The sequence below is a fragment of the Mustelus asterias genome, chromosome 9 (genome assembly GCF_964213995.1).
Source record: "Mustelus asterias chromosome 9, sMusAst1.hap1.1, whole genome shotgun sequence".
NCBI lineage: Eukaryota > Metazoa > Chordata > Chondrichthyes > Carcharhiniformes > Triakidae > Mustelus > Mustelus asterias.
The window spans coordinates 49,182,011-49,198,793 of NC_135809.1; the positions used below are offsets into that span (position 1 = coordinate 49,182,011).

The 16,783-nt window shown below is 42.0% G+C and overlaps 1 protein-coding gene across 4 annotated transcripts; it reads right to left on the bottom strand.

Annotated features, from left to right (window-relative positions):
• Positions 1-331: 331 nt before the first annotated feature.
• LOC144499119 (hyaluronidase-5-like) lies at positions 332-15,418 on the bottom strand. 4 transcript variants are annotated; one of them, XM_078221199.1, is made up of 4 exons: positions 15,320-15,418; positions 7,013-7,983; positions 6,443-6,532; positions 332-1,283 (listed from the first exon to the last, which is right to left on the bottom strand). In XM_078221199.1, the coding sequence occupies exons 2-4, from the start codon at positions 7,958-7,960 to the stop codon at positions 753-755; spliced, it is 1,569 nt and encodes a 522-aa protein (XP_078077325.1). In that variant the 5' UTR covers positions 7,961-7,983; positions 15,320-15,418; the 3' UTR covers positions 332-752. The 4 variants fall into 4 exon arrangements, with proteins under 4 accessions (XP_078077325.1, XP_078077324.1, XP_078077323.1 ...); XM_078221198.1 differs by lacking the exon at positions 15,320-15,418 and adding an exon at positions 15,265-15,301 and having other exon boundaries at positions 7,013-8,051; XM_078221197.1 differs by lacking the exon at positions 15,320-15,418 and adding an exon at positions 14,890-15,299.
• Positions 15,419-16,783: the final 1,365 nt, after the last annotated feature.

Consider the following 16,783-nt stretch of genomic DNA (forward strand, 5'->3'; position numbering starts at 1 on the left):
AAGTCCCACTCCCGCGAATTTGACACTTAGAATTTTTTGGGGAAAATTCCACCTCATGTTTGTAGCAGTTGAAGTGTAAGTGGACATTTACAAAAAGGGGTTTTAGCTTTGACTAGTAACTGGCTTCAGTAGACTGGACAAGAAGATTTTTTTTTTAGTTTTGGACATTTTCTTCCTCTTGTTAGATAAAGCTAACATTTTCATCCTAATTTGTGAAGTATCATCCGACCTCTGTACGGCAGCTCTCTGGCAGTAGAAGAAAAAGATTCAGTTACGTAGATCCTCAATTATAAAGGTGCACTCAAAAAGTGCAATTTAATATTCATTGTACTAGAATCACTACTCTGTGATATGTTACACGTACCTTAACGTACAGTTATCCACAGAGATTGATTACATTTTTGAATAATCCACAATCAGTTGAGTGGGAAATTTATTCAGTACACTACTTGCAGACTGACAAAACTCACCCATCTAAAACAAATGAGCTCGAGTGACATGATCCATAGAAATCAAACATGCAACATGTAAATGGAAGATCAAACACTCAAAGGGCTGAATTAGTAGATTGACCAACCATTTGAAGTACAGGATATTCTGATCTATCCAAGGACAAAACATTCACATTTGAACACTAACTGAACTATTCCAGCAGGTCACTCTTTAAATAGTGCCTGTGAGAATCCAAGTTAAATTCAAGGCGCTCATTAAGGAAAGCAAGTTAGAAAGGAATGGAGCACATTTTAGAAAAGTCACATTTGAAGTGTTATGTAAAGTACACTAAAAATTATGCCAAAATTAGGGGGAAAGTGACCATCCACAGAGCAAGCATAATTTTGGGAAGGAGTAGTTGAATTAATTGAAGTTGAATTAGCTGAAGTTGAATTAATTAGGTTTGATTTTATGGGCGTTTCTGGATCGGGATTTGAGATGACGCAGTTGTAAGAATCAACACAAGCGTCCAACTCAGTGATATAGTTTACTATGTCACTGGCAGGTTCACAGTTTTGCTCTGCATAGCACTGACAAGTGAACTTTTCTGTCATGAAAACAATATCTTCAAAGGAAGCTCGTCCTATGACCGAGTATCCATCGATGCTTCGGCCGATTCGGAAACTTGCAGGGTTCAAATGCAGGTAATGGGGGGCGTCCCAGTTCTTGCGCACACATCGGCCTTTCTTCTGACATAGTATTTTACTGCACAGCCTTGCTGCAGACGTCACATTAACAATATAAGGATTCAGGATTTCCTTAACATAGTCAGCAATAGCCAAACACGTGTTCTGCAAAATACAATAGAGTCACAAGTGGTTTCTCCCAAGTCAAACAATGATAAAACAATTTACATCTAGTAAAATACAGACATATCCATGTGTTACTACGCACAAGCACTTTGAGCTCTGAGCACAGTTATGATGCTTACCTGTTAATCCAGCCTGCCTCCTCAAGGCACTCAAAGCAATGAGAATCAAGACTAATTTATAATAAAAACAGAAAGTGCTGGAAAAACTGAGGATTTTCAAGGCCAATAAGACTCTTCTTCAGAACTCTTTGCATTCTTCTAGGCCAGACCAGCTCCATTTTTCCAACACTTCCTGTTTTCATTTCAAATCCCCAGCATTATTTTGCTTTTATTTGGGGTTAATGTAAAGTAGCTCGTTAATTCATCAGTTGAACTAAAGATTATTAAATTGTTTGTAAATTTTAACCTCTAGGTCAGAGTTTTCTTTGTTTTTCTTTTAAAGTTTGGTTCGCCTCTGTAACTCAGTGCGATGCCTGGACTGAATGACGACACACTTGACACAAGACATATTGCTTTTGTCAATTATATAAAAATAGCTTAACTAATAAATAGTTTTATCAAATTTCCGATTACAACTCCATAGAAATTATGCTATTTTATCTCCAAATGACTGAATCATTGGATCCCTACAGTGTAGAAGGAGGCTATTCAGCCCATCAAGGCAGCACCGACCACAATCCTCCCAGGCCCTATCTCCATACTCCCATACATTTACCCATGCTACTCCCCCCAACACTAAGGGTAAATTTAGCATGGCCAATCCACCTACCCCGCACATCTTTAGATTGTGGGAGGAAACCGGAGCAAACCCACACAGACACGGGGAGAATGTGCAAACTCCACAGTGACCCAAGCCGGGAATCGAATCTGGGTCTCTGGCACTGTGAGGCAGCAGTGCTAACCACTGTGCCACAGAGCTGCCCTAAACCATCGTGTCACATGCTGGCTCTGTGTTCCAGCGCAATGAAAATTCCTTCTGATGGGTTGATCTCCAAATATATTTATTGTAATTAGAATTTACTTCTTGTATTTTAATACAGATAAGAATAGTCCAATGAGAAAATATTGATCCAATCAATTGTGCTGTGGTTACTATTCTTTTGGCCCTCAGTCTGCTGAGACTAGCTAATGTTTTTAGCACATTTAAAGAGAAAAACTAAATATTTCACAACAAGATGATTGAATCTAGCTATAAAAGTTATATTTTGATTGGTGGGTACCTTCACTGTTGTTTTACATTTGGACCTCAGCTTATCTTCTAAAGCCATTGCCTGAAGTAAAAATTTTGACCTACAGTCAGTTTGCTCATGAAACCGTAAGCTGAAAATACACAGGATTTCCCATTGTGTGTCAATAGCATTTTATTAGTGTCAGGCTTTTTCACAACTAGAAGAGTATATATCTCCTCATGGTGCAAGAGGAACTTCAAATTTCTCCCATGTTTCATGGCCACTCATCCATCATGAGAGTCAACTACACATGTAAACAAACATATAATCAAGGCCACTGACTTACGGCTTCAATACAAATATGCACAGAAGGATGGAAGTTGATCCAAAGTACCACAAATGCTTCCACAATACTGTACGTTAAAAATGCAACATTTAAAGATCATAGAAATCATAGAACCATAGAATCTCTACAGTACAGAAGGAGGTCATTCGGCCCATCAGGCCTGCACCAATCACAATCCCACCCAGGCCCTATTCCCGTAAACCCACATATTTACCCTGCTAATCCCCCTGACAATAGGGTTTAGCATGGTCAATCAACCTAACCCACATATCTTTGGATTGTGGGAGGAAACCAGAGCACCCAGAGGAAACCCACACAGACACAGGGAGAATGTGCAAACTCCACACAGATGAGATTGATAGCCCTAAATCAGAGGCCATGATAGCATATTTCAAGTCAAGTGAGATAAAATAGCACATATATCTGCAACTAAGCAATGAACATGTATCCAGATTTAAGGCAGGGACGTATGCAGTGGGTCAGAGTGGATCTTAGATAAGGGCTCCAGGGACAAATCTCATTTCAGATGGTTAGCATCATCAATAGCTGATCATGTCCTCATTTCATCAATGATAATTATTATTCAGGACTAAACATGAGCATTTAATTCCCAGTTAAGTGATTATGGCCTGTAAATCATTCCTGAATTACTGTTTATAGCTAACAACATTGTATATTTAGAAAGTCAGGCCTTCTGAGATTAGATTGGAAGGTAGGCACATGTAATACATTTGTATTGGGTAGCAAATGGCCACATCTTAAGGGACAGGAAGATCTGCATTTGTTATAGTGCTTTTCATGATCATCAGATGTCACAAAGTGCTTTACAACCAATGAATTTATTTTGAAGTGTAGCCACTGTTATAACATAGGAAATAAGGCAGCCAATTTGCACACAGCAAGCTCCCACAAACAGCAAGAAGATAATGACTAGATCATTTGTTTTTGTGATGCTGACTGAGGCATAAACATTGATCAGGACACCAGGAATAACTTCCTGATCTTCTTCAAAACCATGCCATGGAATATTTAATATCCGAGGGGAGGCGATGGCCTAGTGGTGTTATCTCTAGGCTATTAATCCAGAAACTCAGCTAATGCTAATGGACCCAGGTTCGAATCCCGCCACAGCAGATTATGGAATTTGAATTCATTTTTAAAATCTGGAATTACGAATCTACTGATGACCATTGTCGGTTGTCGGAAAAACCCATCCGGTTCACTAATGTCCTTTAGAGAAGGAAATCTGCTGTCTTTACCTGGTCTGGCCTACATGTGACCCCAGAGCCACAGCAATGTGGTTGACTCTCAACTGCCCTCCAAGGCCAACTAGGGATGGGCAATAAATGCTGGCCAGCCAGCGACACCCATGTCCCTTGAGTGAATAAAAAAAAAATCAACCCAAGTAGACCGATGGGGCCTCAGTTTAACATTTGTCTGAAAGACAATGGCCGGGATTTTCAACTGCCGATCGCGGTGGACAGGTTCGTCGATAGGAGTGGAAAGTACCATGAGGACAGTCAACTCGTGTTTTACATCGACATAAAGAGGTGATGCTATTGTCCCCGCCCCATGTCAGTAATGGGGTGTGTTTCCTGACATTGAACATCAGGATCATTAACGTTTCATTAGCCTGAAACATACCCCCTCCCACAGACAGAAAATCCATCTGCGTCAGTGTGAGGGCAGAACAGCACGAAACTCGACTGGTCTCCCAAGACGTGCACCTGGCGAGCAGACCTCCCGGGGAGCTCAGGTGACTGCATCACTCAGGAGGTGAAGAAGGTCCAGGCAGCCTCCTGGCACTGCCCTCTGGCAGTATCTGGGCACTGTCAGGTAACAGTGCTGGAGGGGGCTGCAGGGGTGAACTCCTTTATGCTGGAAAGGCCTTTAAAAATTACACTAAAATCCTTGAGTTACTAGGTTTCTGGCAGGGTGGGTGAATCAGAGCCTGCCCTGTCAGAGTTATGTCGTGGGACCCACTCCTTGATATTTCTTCCCTCTACCCCGTCCCCTCCAAGTTCAGCACTGCACAGTAGAGAAAGCCGTCGCTGCTGTTGACAGCTTCAATGCCGCTTTTCCTGTCCATTATCGGCCTGTGTCGATTTCCAGAAAAATCTGTCCCAGCGTCTCTGGCAGTGCAGCCCTCTGACCGATACAGCTTGGATTTTTGTACTCAAGCCCTGGGGTTGGACTTCAATAAGAAGTTTAACAACACCAGGTTAAAATCCAACAGGTATATTTGGCAGCAAAAGCCACAAGCTTTCGGAGCCTTAAGCCCCTTCTTGGACTTCAAACCAGAACCTTGCAAGAGGGCTAACAACCACCAGAGTTGACACACAAAAAAGGGCTCAACTTTAATTATTTTCTGAGTGCATAACAAAATTATCACTGAGTTCCAGGTCTGTAATCATCAACGCTAAATTTATTTTATATAATTTAAGAAAGAAACGCCAGTGTCTCGTGCTGTCCTGTTAGCAGTGAGGGGATAACTCACAACATTATTATCCGAACAGTTGAAGGAATAGATTTCCCAGATCAATGGGATACAATTGGGCTAAACTCTACTCAAAGCTTCAAAGCAGCAAATGATCAAAGATGACAAATAAAATACTTCTAGGACATGGTGGCACAGTGGTTAGCACTGCTGCCTCATAGTGCCAGGGACCCAGGTTCAATTCTGGCCTCGGTCACTGTCTGTATGGAGTTTGCACATTCTCCCCTTGTCTGCATGGGTTTCCTGTGAGTTAGGTGCGAGTTTGATTGATTGGCCATGCTAAATTGCCCCTTTGTGTCAGGGGGATTAGCAGGGTAAATGTGTGAGGTTACGGGAATAGGGCCAGGATGGGAATGTGTTTGGTACAAACTCAATGGGCCGAATGGCCTCCTTCTGTACTATAGGGATTCTATGATTTGATAACTCCTTCAAAGCCTCCTTGAAAAAAATGCAACATCCTCAACGATACCTGGAAATCCCTGGCCCAAGACCACCAGAAGTGGAGGAAGAGCATTTGGGAAGGAGTTGAACACAGTTTCACCGTCGAGAGCAAGCTGAAGCCAAGCGTTCACAGTGAAAGAAACATGAGGCAACCTGGCACCCCACCCTGCTGCTCCTCCAACCAGTGTCTGTCTGTCCCATCTGTGACAAAGACTGTGACATTGAAGTCCTCGGTCACTCAAGGACTCATTTTAGTGTGAAAGCAAGGTACCCTCGACTCTGAAGAGTTGAAGAATACCAGGCAATCTGCTCCGAGGTGAAGTTAGTTACAAAACACCCCTCCCCGCAACCTGGTTTCAAATAGAAGGAACAAAAGGAAATGTGAGCATTTGTTTTTAAACTATTCCAATACCTCCAAACCTAAAGTCAATGCTTATAATGGATCTCAATAGACACCGGCAGCTTGAGCTTGCCCATTTGATATTTTCTTCAGTTTTGAGCCATGAAATAAATTGTTGATAGTCCCAAGTTTGACAGCCTATCTAAGGCCTGTGCAACCTGGTTTCACCACAGGTAATTAATTAACGCACTGGCAAATTGAGGAGAACAGGCTTTGACAATCCCAAATAACTGCAATATGAACAATGCATTTATCACATAAATGGGTAATCATCAAAGATATTTACCTCTGTCTCAGTCATACTTAAACTACCCCAAATAACAAATCCTGCTGTTCCCAGAGCAGCACTTTCCCCAATTGTATGAACAAGATCAATCTGCAAAAAAAAGAAAAACAATACATAAATTCTATCTGAAGAAAACAATTCCATATCACCAGAATAATTTTGATTTTACATTAACACTGCAATGAATTCACTGTGAAAACCCCCTAGTTGCCACACTCCGGCGCCTGTTCGGGTACACTGAGGGAGAATTTAGCATCGCCAATGCACCTAACCAGCACGTCTTTTGGACAGTGGGAGGAAACCAGAGCACCCGAAGGAAACTCACACAGACACAGGTAGAACGTGCAAACTCCACACAGACCGTGACCCAAGACGGGAACCAAACCTGGGTCCCTGACGCTGTGAGGCAGCAGTCCTAACCACTGTGATTTTGCATTGCAAGATTCCCCCAAAGAAATTCTTATTTATTTATATAAAATAGTCCAAAACTACAGGAAATTGTGATGCTTTAGACTTACTTTTGGCGAGCTAAAGGTTTGTTTCTATTCTCATACATCCAAGTTAACTTACCTCAGATAGGTATTCAGCCTGAGCATTGGTGAACACTGGCCTGGTATAAACGTATAGAGGTGGTGTGTATTTCTGACTGGAAAGTAATGCGACCCGCTTTGCTTCCTGAACACGGTGACGCACAAACTTAGCCGCAGTGGTTGAAGACCGCAGCATTGTCTGCAGGTAGATGGAAGGAAACAGCGCTGTGCTTTCATTCCACAGCCAGAGAAGCTCATTATTTCTTGTGATTTCAATGTCAGGACAACTCCCTGTGTAGTTAGTGATTTCATCCTTGTAGTTGTAATTGTAACACTCTGGGTATAAGTAATATCCCCAGAGATGATTCGGTCTTAATGACTTCCCTAATTTTAAAGTTTTTAACATCAAGTTTTTTGCCTGCTCTTCAAATTCGTTCTTGGCAATCACAGTTGCGTAACTTGTATTTAGCAATTGATTCCGTTGCAGAACCAGCTCGACAGATTTTGTCCGGTAAATATCTTTCTGGTCCCAGTTCCTTACCCACTGAGGTCTCCAGTTCTCCCAGTTTATGATTGCAATTCCGGGTCCTGCTTTTGAAGGAATGTAGTATTGAAAATCTTTTATTAGCTTCTCATAGTGAAGGTCGAAGGGTGCCAGTTGGGGGATGCCACCATTAAATGACTCTTTGGTTAACTCATCGTAATAGGGGTAGTAACCAAGCCTGTTATGGTAGAATATCGTAATGGGTTGTCCTGTTGCAGTTTCTAATGGGCTGCCGATGATTTCAAAAAGACTCAGGTCCACAGTAACTCCAAATTTGGTCTCACATTGTTCACTGGGTGCATTCCACAGAGCGGTGAATGGGGAGTTACTTATCAGCGGATTTACAGTTTGATGTAGTGCTTGATTGAAGCAGTTGGAAACAAGTAGGACAAGCTGGATAATTGCCATGGAGACAGGGTTGCAGTTGCAGACATGGAGTCTCATTATCGCACTATTGTATCTGCTATCTGAGAGAAGAAGGTGGCTTTTAATGTTTAGTGACAGTAGAAAAAATTTGTTACATCCGTCTTCAATGCTAAAAGTACAAAAAAGTCCTGTTAAACTAAGGAGGATATAACTTGCTAAATTAAAGGAAATGCACTTTGATAGAACTCTAGATTTGTAAGACTTTTGTTTTGAAGATAAATAGGTCAGGGATACCGGCTGCATTCCTTTCAATTTCACTACTCCAAACCCTTTGTTAATGTAAAATGTGTAGACAGTCTGTCCATGTTGATATTTGCAATGTGATGCACTAGAGACTGGGCATATTCTACGCACATGTACACCACACATCTGAAACACAAGGACATGTCAGCACAACATCAAAAGTCTACATACATTGCAGATCAATGTAGATAAAACCAAAGAGCTACTTTTATATAGCAATGGCCCGTGTATGTGCAAACCTCTATCTTAAAGACCAACTGTTATAAAGCAGAGGTTGATCCCCCTCTGAGAACTAGCACCAAAACACCCAAAAAGGAATACCTCGCCCTATAATCTGTAAAACGTCTGTGTGAAGTGGTGTGATCTGCTCTTCAGCAACTTCTCGTGGTTAAATAAAAAATAAATCCCTGACACTCTCTCTAAAGTCAACACGTAACAATTTATTTATCTAACAGTGAGCAAATTAACTAAACTATTAGCAAAGTGAATAAATCCCTTCGAACTATTAACTATTCCTGAATAGAACAAGATCCTAATGGTATTCTGTTCAAATAAATACAATTCCCACTCATTAACAAAAATAGAATTTAGTTACTCTCTAAATTACAACCAGACTTTGTGTCTTTCTTTGCAACACCAACTGATAGAGATTGTAGAGTGTTACAAGTATCTGGGAGCACAGACCAGAAGCCAACATTCACTGCACTTTAAAAAAAACTCGCATTCTATTGGTGGAATTTTCCTGTCCCGCTCACCACGGGAATCGTAGTGGGCGGGATGGACCATCCAAAGGCCCATTGACCTCGGGCAGGAATTTCCGGCCTTGGGGAGTGCAGCCGGAAAATCCCACCCTATGTTTTTAATTATACAACTGAAGGGGTTTGGAGTGAGTCAGGATGTTTTAGAGCTAAAGTCTGGTAGAGAGCATCCTAACATTCAACATGACAGTTTGGTATGGTAACCCGAGTGTGAAATACAAAAGTAAGCTGGCTAGAATTGTCAACACTGCAGGGAAAATCATTGGTAGACAGCAGTCACAGCTCAATAATTTAGTTAATAATGCATGTAAGAGGAAAGCTCAGGCCATCATTAGTGATTGCTCTCACTCTTTATATCCTCAACTTAAAAGGCTCCCTTCAGGCCGGTGCTTTCGAACGTCTATTGTCAGGAGGTATTTTGTTCCCAGTGTCACAAGCTTACTAACTAGCAATGTAAATTCAATCCACCATTTTTAGTTATCTTAGTTCTTCAGCTGCATTAAGTTATTAATGGCAGAGTTTTATGTTTGCATGGGTGTATGTTATATATGTGCAAATGCATGAATGTTGGTATACATGAAATATTCACAGCTTTTAAATGAATGACTGTATGGATTATATGCTCTGCTGGAGGTGCAGCCAAAAACAAATTTCCAATTTTATATGGACAATAAAGTTCTATTCTGTTGTATCAAGCCACAGGAATTCGCTCGGACAGAGGCAAGCTGGGTAATTGCACAGAGACAGGTTTGCTGAAACAGCTTACAATTATATTGCCAAAAATGAAAATGCTGGAAAATCTCAGCAGGTCTGGCAGCATCTGAAAGGAGAGAAAAGAGCTGATGTTTCGAGTCCAGATGACCCTTTGTCAAATCTCAATTACATTACATTACAATACAATAAAATTGCACCTTTCATGTATTAAGATGTTCCAATTTGTGCTCCACAGGAGAATTAACAGAACCTCCCCCCCCACCCCGCAAGGGGTTTGAGAGACTTTGGAACTCTCGGGGGGAATTTTCCCGTCCCACCCGCCAGGGGAAGCATAGCGGGCTGGGGTGGACCATGCAAAAGTCCATTGACTTCAGGCAGGATTTTCCTGTTCTGGGGTGAGTAAAGCCGGAAAATCCCGTCGTCTGCCTCAGAAGGCAATGGAGGTGGGGTTATTGAACAGTTTTAAGGCAGGGGTAGATAGATTAGCATTAGGCAAGGGTAGCAAAGGCTATCGGAGGTAGATGGGAATGTAGAACTTAAAACACACAAATCAGCCATGTTTTTACAAATGGTGGAGCAGGTTCAAAGGGCCAAATGGCCAACTTCTGCTCCTATTTTGCATGTTTGAATGTAAGACAAAGTCACAAGCCACAAAGAGATATTGGATGGGATTTTCCATACTCCCGCAATGTTTTGCGGCAGTGGAGATGACCCGCCATTGGCCAGAGGTGGGATCAGAGATCCCACTATTGTCAATGGAGTTTCCCATTCTATACACCTCTGCCACCGGGAAACCTGCAGTGGGGGCCTACCGTCGGCAGGACCAGCAGACCCTGCCAGCGAGAATGACTAGAAAATTCCAGCTATTCAGATTATCAAAAGCTTGCACAATTAGGCAAGTTTTAAGGAGTGCCTTAAAGAAGGAAAGTGAGGTAAAAAGGCAGACAGGAACAGGGTAAAAATTTCAGAGCTCAGGTCCAGGTCACCAGTGGTGGAGTGATTAAAATCAGAGATGCTCAAGAGGCCAGAATTAGGGGAGCGCAAATAGATCAGAGGGATGTGAGGTTGAAAAAGATTGTAAAGATAGAGACAAGGCCATGGAAGGATTCAAAAACAAGGGTGAGAATTTTCAAATCAAGACATTGTTTGACCGGGAGGTGATCTAGGTCAACGAGTACACTGAGGTAAGAGGTGAATGTGATTTAGTGTGAGGAGACACAGGCAGCTGGGTTTTGGATGACCTCAAGTCTACCAAGGATAGAATGTGGAAGGTCAGCTGGGAATCCATTGAAATAGCCAAGTCTCGTGGGAACAAAGTCACGTATAAGCATTTCAGCAGCAACTGAGCTAAGCAGGGGTGAAGTGGTGAAAAGTAAAGGAGATTGAAATAGGCAGTGTTTAAGGAGGTGATGGCCTAGTGGTACCATTGTTAGATTATTAATCCAGAAACCCAACTAATGTTCTGGGGACCCGGGTTCAAATCCCACTACAGCAGGTGGTGGAATTTGAATTCAACAAAAACAATAGAACATAGAACATAGAACATAGAAAAACTACAGCACAAACAGGCCCTTCGGCCCACAAGTTGCACCGGTCATGTCCCTACCTACCTAGGCCTATATATAGGCTTACCTATAACCCTCAATCCTATTAAGTCCCATGTACTCATCCAGAAGTCTCTTAAAAGACCCTATCGAGTTTGCCGATTCCACTCACCCACCACCCTTGGAGTGAAAAACTTACCCCTGACATCTCCTCTGTACCTACTCCCCAGCACCTTAAACCTGTGTCCTCTCGTAGCAGCCATTTCAGCCCTGGAAAAAAGCCTCTGAGAATCCACCCGATCTATACCTCTCAAGATCTTGTACACCTCTATCAGGTCACCTCTCATCCTTCATCTCTCCAAGGAGAAAAGACCGAGCTCCCTCAACCTATCCTCGTAAGGCATGCCACCCAATCCACGCAACATCCTTGTAAATCTTCTCTGCACCCTTTCAATAATTTCTACATCCTTCCTGTAATGAGGCAACCAGAACTGAGCACAGTGCTCCAAGTGGGGTCTGACGAGGGTCTTATAAAGCTGCATCATTATCTCCCGACTCCTAAACTCAATCCCTCGATTGATGAAGGCCAGCACACCATACACCTTCTTAACCACCTCCTCTACCTGCGAGGCCGATTTAAGAGTCCTATGGACCCGGACCCCAAGGTCCTTCTGATCCTCTACACTGCGAAGAGTCTTACCCTTTATATTGTACTCCTTCATCCCATTTGACTTGCCAAAATGTACCACTACACATTTATCCGGGTTGAAGTCCATCTGCCACTTCTCCGCCCAGTCTTGCATCCTATCTATGTCACGCTGCAGCTTCTGACATCCCTCCAAACTATCCACAACGCCACCAACCTTCGTGTCGTCGACAAACTTACCAACCCATCCCTCCACTTCCTCATCCAGGTCATGGAATTAAAAAGCTACTGATGACCACCAAAACATTGTTGTTAGAAAAACCCATCTAGTTCACTAATGTCTTTAGTGCTGCTGAAATCTGCTGTCCTTACCTGCTCTGACCTACATGTGACTCCAGAGCCACAGAAATGTGGTTGAATCGCAACTGCCCTCTGAACAAGGGTAGGGATGGGCAATAAATGTTGGCTAGCCAACGACACCCACGTCCCACAAATTAATTTTTAAAAAGTGCGAATATATGGTTGAAGCTCATTTCTGGGTCAATTGTGACACAAAAGTTCCAGCAGTCTGGCTTAACTGACTAGGTAAGAGTTTTAACAACACCAGGTTAAAGTCCAACCGGTTTATTTGGTAGCAAATACCATTAGCTTTCGGAGCGCTGCTCCTTCGTCAGATGGAGTGGAAATCTGCTCTCAAACAGGGCACAGAGACACAAAATCAAGTTACAGAATACTGATTAGAATGCGAATCCCTACAGCCAACCAGATCTTAAAGATACAGACAATGTGAGTGGAGGGAGCATTAAGCACAGGTTAAAGAGATGTGTATTGTCTCTAGACAGGACAGCCAGCAAGTCCAGGAGGCAAGCTGTGGGGGTTACTGATAGTGTGACATAAGTCCAACATCCTGGTTTAGGCCGTCCTCATGTGTGTGGAACTTGGCTATCAGTTTCTGCTCAGCGACTCTGCGCTGTCGTGTGTCGTGTAGGCCGCCTTGGAGAACGCTTACCCGAAGATCAGAGGCTGAATGCCCATGACCGCTGAAGTGCTCCAGCGGTCACGGGCATTCAGTCTCTGATCTTCGGGTAAGCGTTCTCCAAGGCGGCCTTCACAACACACGACAGCGCAGAGTCGCTGAGCAGAAACTGATAGCCAAGTTCCGCACACATGAGGATGGCCTAAACCGGGATGTTAGATTTATGTCACACTATCAGTAACCCCCACAGCTTGCCTCCTGGACTTGCTGGCTGTCCTGTCTGGAGACAATACACATCTCTTTAACCTGTGCTTAATGCTCCCTCCACTCACATTGTCTGTATCTTTAAGATCTGGTTGGCTGTAGGGATTCGCATTCTAATCAGTATTCTGTAACTTGATTTTGTGTCTCTGTGCCCTGTTTGAGAGCAGATTTCCACTCCATCTGACGAAGGAGCAGCGCTCCGAAAGCTAATGGTATTTGCTACCAAATAAACCGGTTGGACTTTAACCTGGTGTTGTTAAAACTCTTACTGTGTTTACCCCAGTCCAACGCCGGCATCTCCACATCATTAACTGACTAGAACATGGGAACAGGCCTAATTGGATACCTCTTTCAAAATAGCCACCTCAGTGTTATGGGCCAAATGGCCTTCTTCTGTGATTTATATGAGAATATAAAATGAGGAATACAAAGATTATAAATGTATAAAATTTCAATCACTGGCTAAAATCTTCCATTCTCGTTCGCGGCTGAGATTTTTGGTGCCAGTGCTGCTAACAGTGAATGGAGTTTTGGCCGGAACGCCAAATTTTCTGTCCTTGCGCGTAATGGGTCCCGCCACGGACAGGACCGGAGAATCCCACCTTTCCTCTACGGACAGTTTTAATCCTTTTGGACAACAAAATATAGATGAAGATGTCAAAACATAGTGTTTGCCTGCGTTTTAGCAATAGGATATCTCTGATACTTGGTACATGCTAGAGTCCAGCAGTGTGAACAAACAGTTTATGTAATGCCTAGTCCAGAAAGATGTCTGACTACAATCACAAACAAATACCGATGTTGCTGCAGGGTATTTAAATACAGCTTGATGTCGGGATTTTAAATTGGTGGTAGTTAACATTGTGGAGAAACACTACTGGAGAACTCATTGCTAAGGATATATTAATGATAATAATGCCACACTGATATGTAAATTGTAGATACTCTCTCCCACCTTCTTCCATCGGGAAAAAGATACAAAAGTCTGAGATCACGTACCAACCGACACAAGAACAGCTTCTTCCCTGCTGCCATCAGACTTTTGAATGGATCTACCTCGCATTAAGTTGATCTTTCTCTACACTCTAGCTATGACTGTAACACTACATTCTGCATTCTTTCCTTTCCTTCCCTAAGTACAGTATGCTTTGTCTGTATAGCGCGCAAGAAACAATACTTTTCACTGTATACTAATACATGTGACAATATTAAATCAAATCAAAGTATGTTAGGATAACAATCAGAAAAATATTGATTAGCAGTAATGCAGTGAGGGATTTAAATTAGGTTTGGAAAATTCTATTACCACACTCCAATGATTTTTAATTTTATATTAATACATGAAAGATATTATTGCCTCCGAATCTGTGCATCCTATCTCCTATTACTATAGTGTCAGAACTGCCACTGTACATGTGTTGCGATTGCCTCATTAACTAGGACTGCGGATCACAGCAGGCTATTTCAGTACCAAAAATTAAATAGAATTTTGCGTACTTAAAAAGTTTTCCAGCATAAATATTTAAATAAGAAGTTTTCTACTAAAATGCTTGGACAAAACGTTTTAGAGCTCATTCATTCTGTTAATAAAAATAAATTCAAAATGGGAAATTTTTCACCGGTTTAAATTTTTAAAAAGGGCGAATTACATTACAGTTCATTGTTGAATTTCACCCACGAAAGGAAAACATTATTTGTAGCAAGGTTAAAAAGTTCTCAGAACTGCTATGAACATTCTGGTTTTGCCAGGGATGGTATCTGTAATTACAATTGGTCAATATCACTTTCTTGGTATCACTTACATTCTTGATGGCTGACTCAACAAACTTGTCCAGGATGCAACCTCTTTTTAGATGGGTGCTTCGTTCTTCAGGAGCCTGAGCTTCCACTTAACTCTCAGTTCAGCCAGTGAGGTCCCCGCTGAGAGCTTAAGGCAATTTAGCAAGTTAACAGTGGGTGACTTTTAACAGAAATGGATGGAATTGCAGTAGTGACGCTAAGAAAGTTCCAGAAAAGGTGTATGTGACAAAGGTAACTCAGGGTCTTTCTGCCTCAGTGAACCAGACCAATCCTAAACATCTTGCTTAAAGTAGTGTCAACATGTGGGCCCCTTGTGATTCTTGCCCCAAAGGTGCAAATAGTGCCCCTTAAAATCAACACAGCTTTTAAAACATCACCTGACTGAACGAAGATGGCATGTACAAATCCCTTTAGTTTTTTTGGACGACTGACCTTATCACAATGAGGTTTCTTGTTCAAGCAGTTACTTAGTTAATCATTTATCCTGGAAGCAGACAAACCAGTAGAGTTTAGCACCTCATGTTACATCCTCAGCAGAGTCACACAATAGTTATGGGGGAGGGGCAGGGGGAGGAAGGAAGAGAATCCTGAAAGAATAGGTGATTAACAAAGCCTGACCATTTTTCCGCCCATTGGGAGGGGGATCTTTGTTTCCCTTCAGCAGAGATGGTACATTTAACAGGAAAATCAAATAAATTATCACCGGTCATGTTTATTTGGTTTAGTTTCTTCTTAAGATTAGGATAATATGAAAGGCAAATGGTGCATTAAAATCAAGTTGAGGCACATGCATATTTAAAAGGCAAAATTATCGAAGTCAACTAAACAGAAACAAAGAAAAGACCTTGAATTATCAGTCTGTGAAAGCACAAAATACAATCTCTTTACTTTTTCCAAATTACTTTTATCGTGATCCAACTTTTCACAATATTAAAGCAGCCAGGCAGATCCAACAAGTGTTTGGCTATTTTAAGTAGGTTTACTGGAAAACTGAAATACTAGAATCATGAGTTTGTTGGGTGAGTTTTGGAGTTCAACATTACAATGTGCACAGGTGCAATTGTGGGTGATGTACCATTCTGGATATACATGCTCATAACAATATAGTTCCAAACTTACTTAAATAATGCTTAGTTGTATTGTATGGTATGATTTGGGCACTATAGAGGGAGAGTACATTTTAAACATTTACTCATAACTCTCAATGTGCACATTCCCAAAGAGTGCAGGCATTTGTTTGATAATTCAGCATATTGGAGAGGATGCTAGGTTTAGGCTTATTTATTAGTGTCACAAGTAGGCTTACATTAGCACTGCAATGAAGTTACTGTGAAAATTCCCAAGTTGCCACACTCCAGTGCCCGTTCAGGTACACTGACGGAGAATTTAGCATGGCCAATGCACCTAATCAGCACGTCTTTCGGACCATGTGAGGAAACCGGAGAACGCTGAGGAAACCCACGCGGACACGGAGAGAACATGCAAGCTGCGCACAGACAGTGATCCAAGCCGGTAATTGAACCCGGGTCCCTGGCACTGTGAGGCAGCAGTGCTAACCACTGTGCCACTGTGCTTCCCCGATTACTAACCCTCATCCTTTGTCCAGTGTAGTGAGGTTAATATTCCAAACACTTTTCACACATGTATTTATTCGAAAGCAAATTTGCATTTATATAGCACTTTTTGTCACCGCCAGACATCTCAAAGCACTTTACAGACAATGAATACTTGAAGTCATTGTTGTAATGTGAGAAATGCATTGTTCCCTTGCATTCTGCAGAGCTCATTCAAAAAACTGCAGTCAATAGATACCCTAATTCACAGCAAGTCCCGTTCAATCATTACATCTGTAGTCACCTGATTCTTCAATGCCTCAATTTCTAAGATTATCAGCCT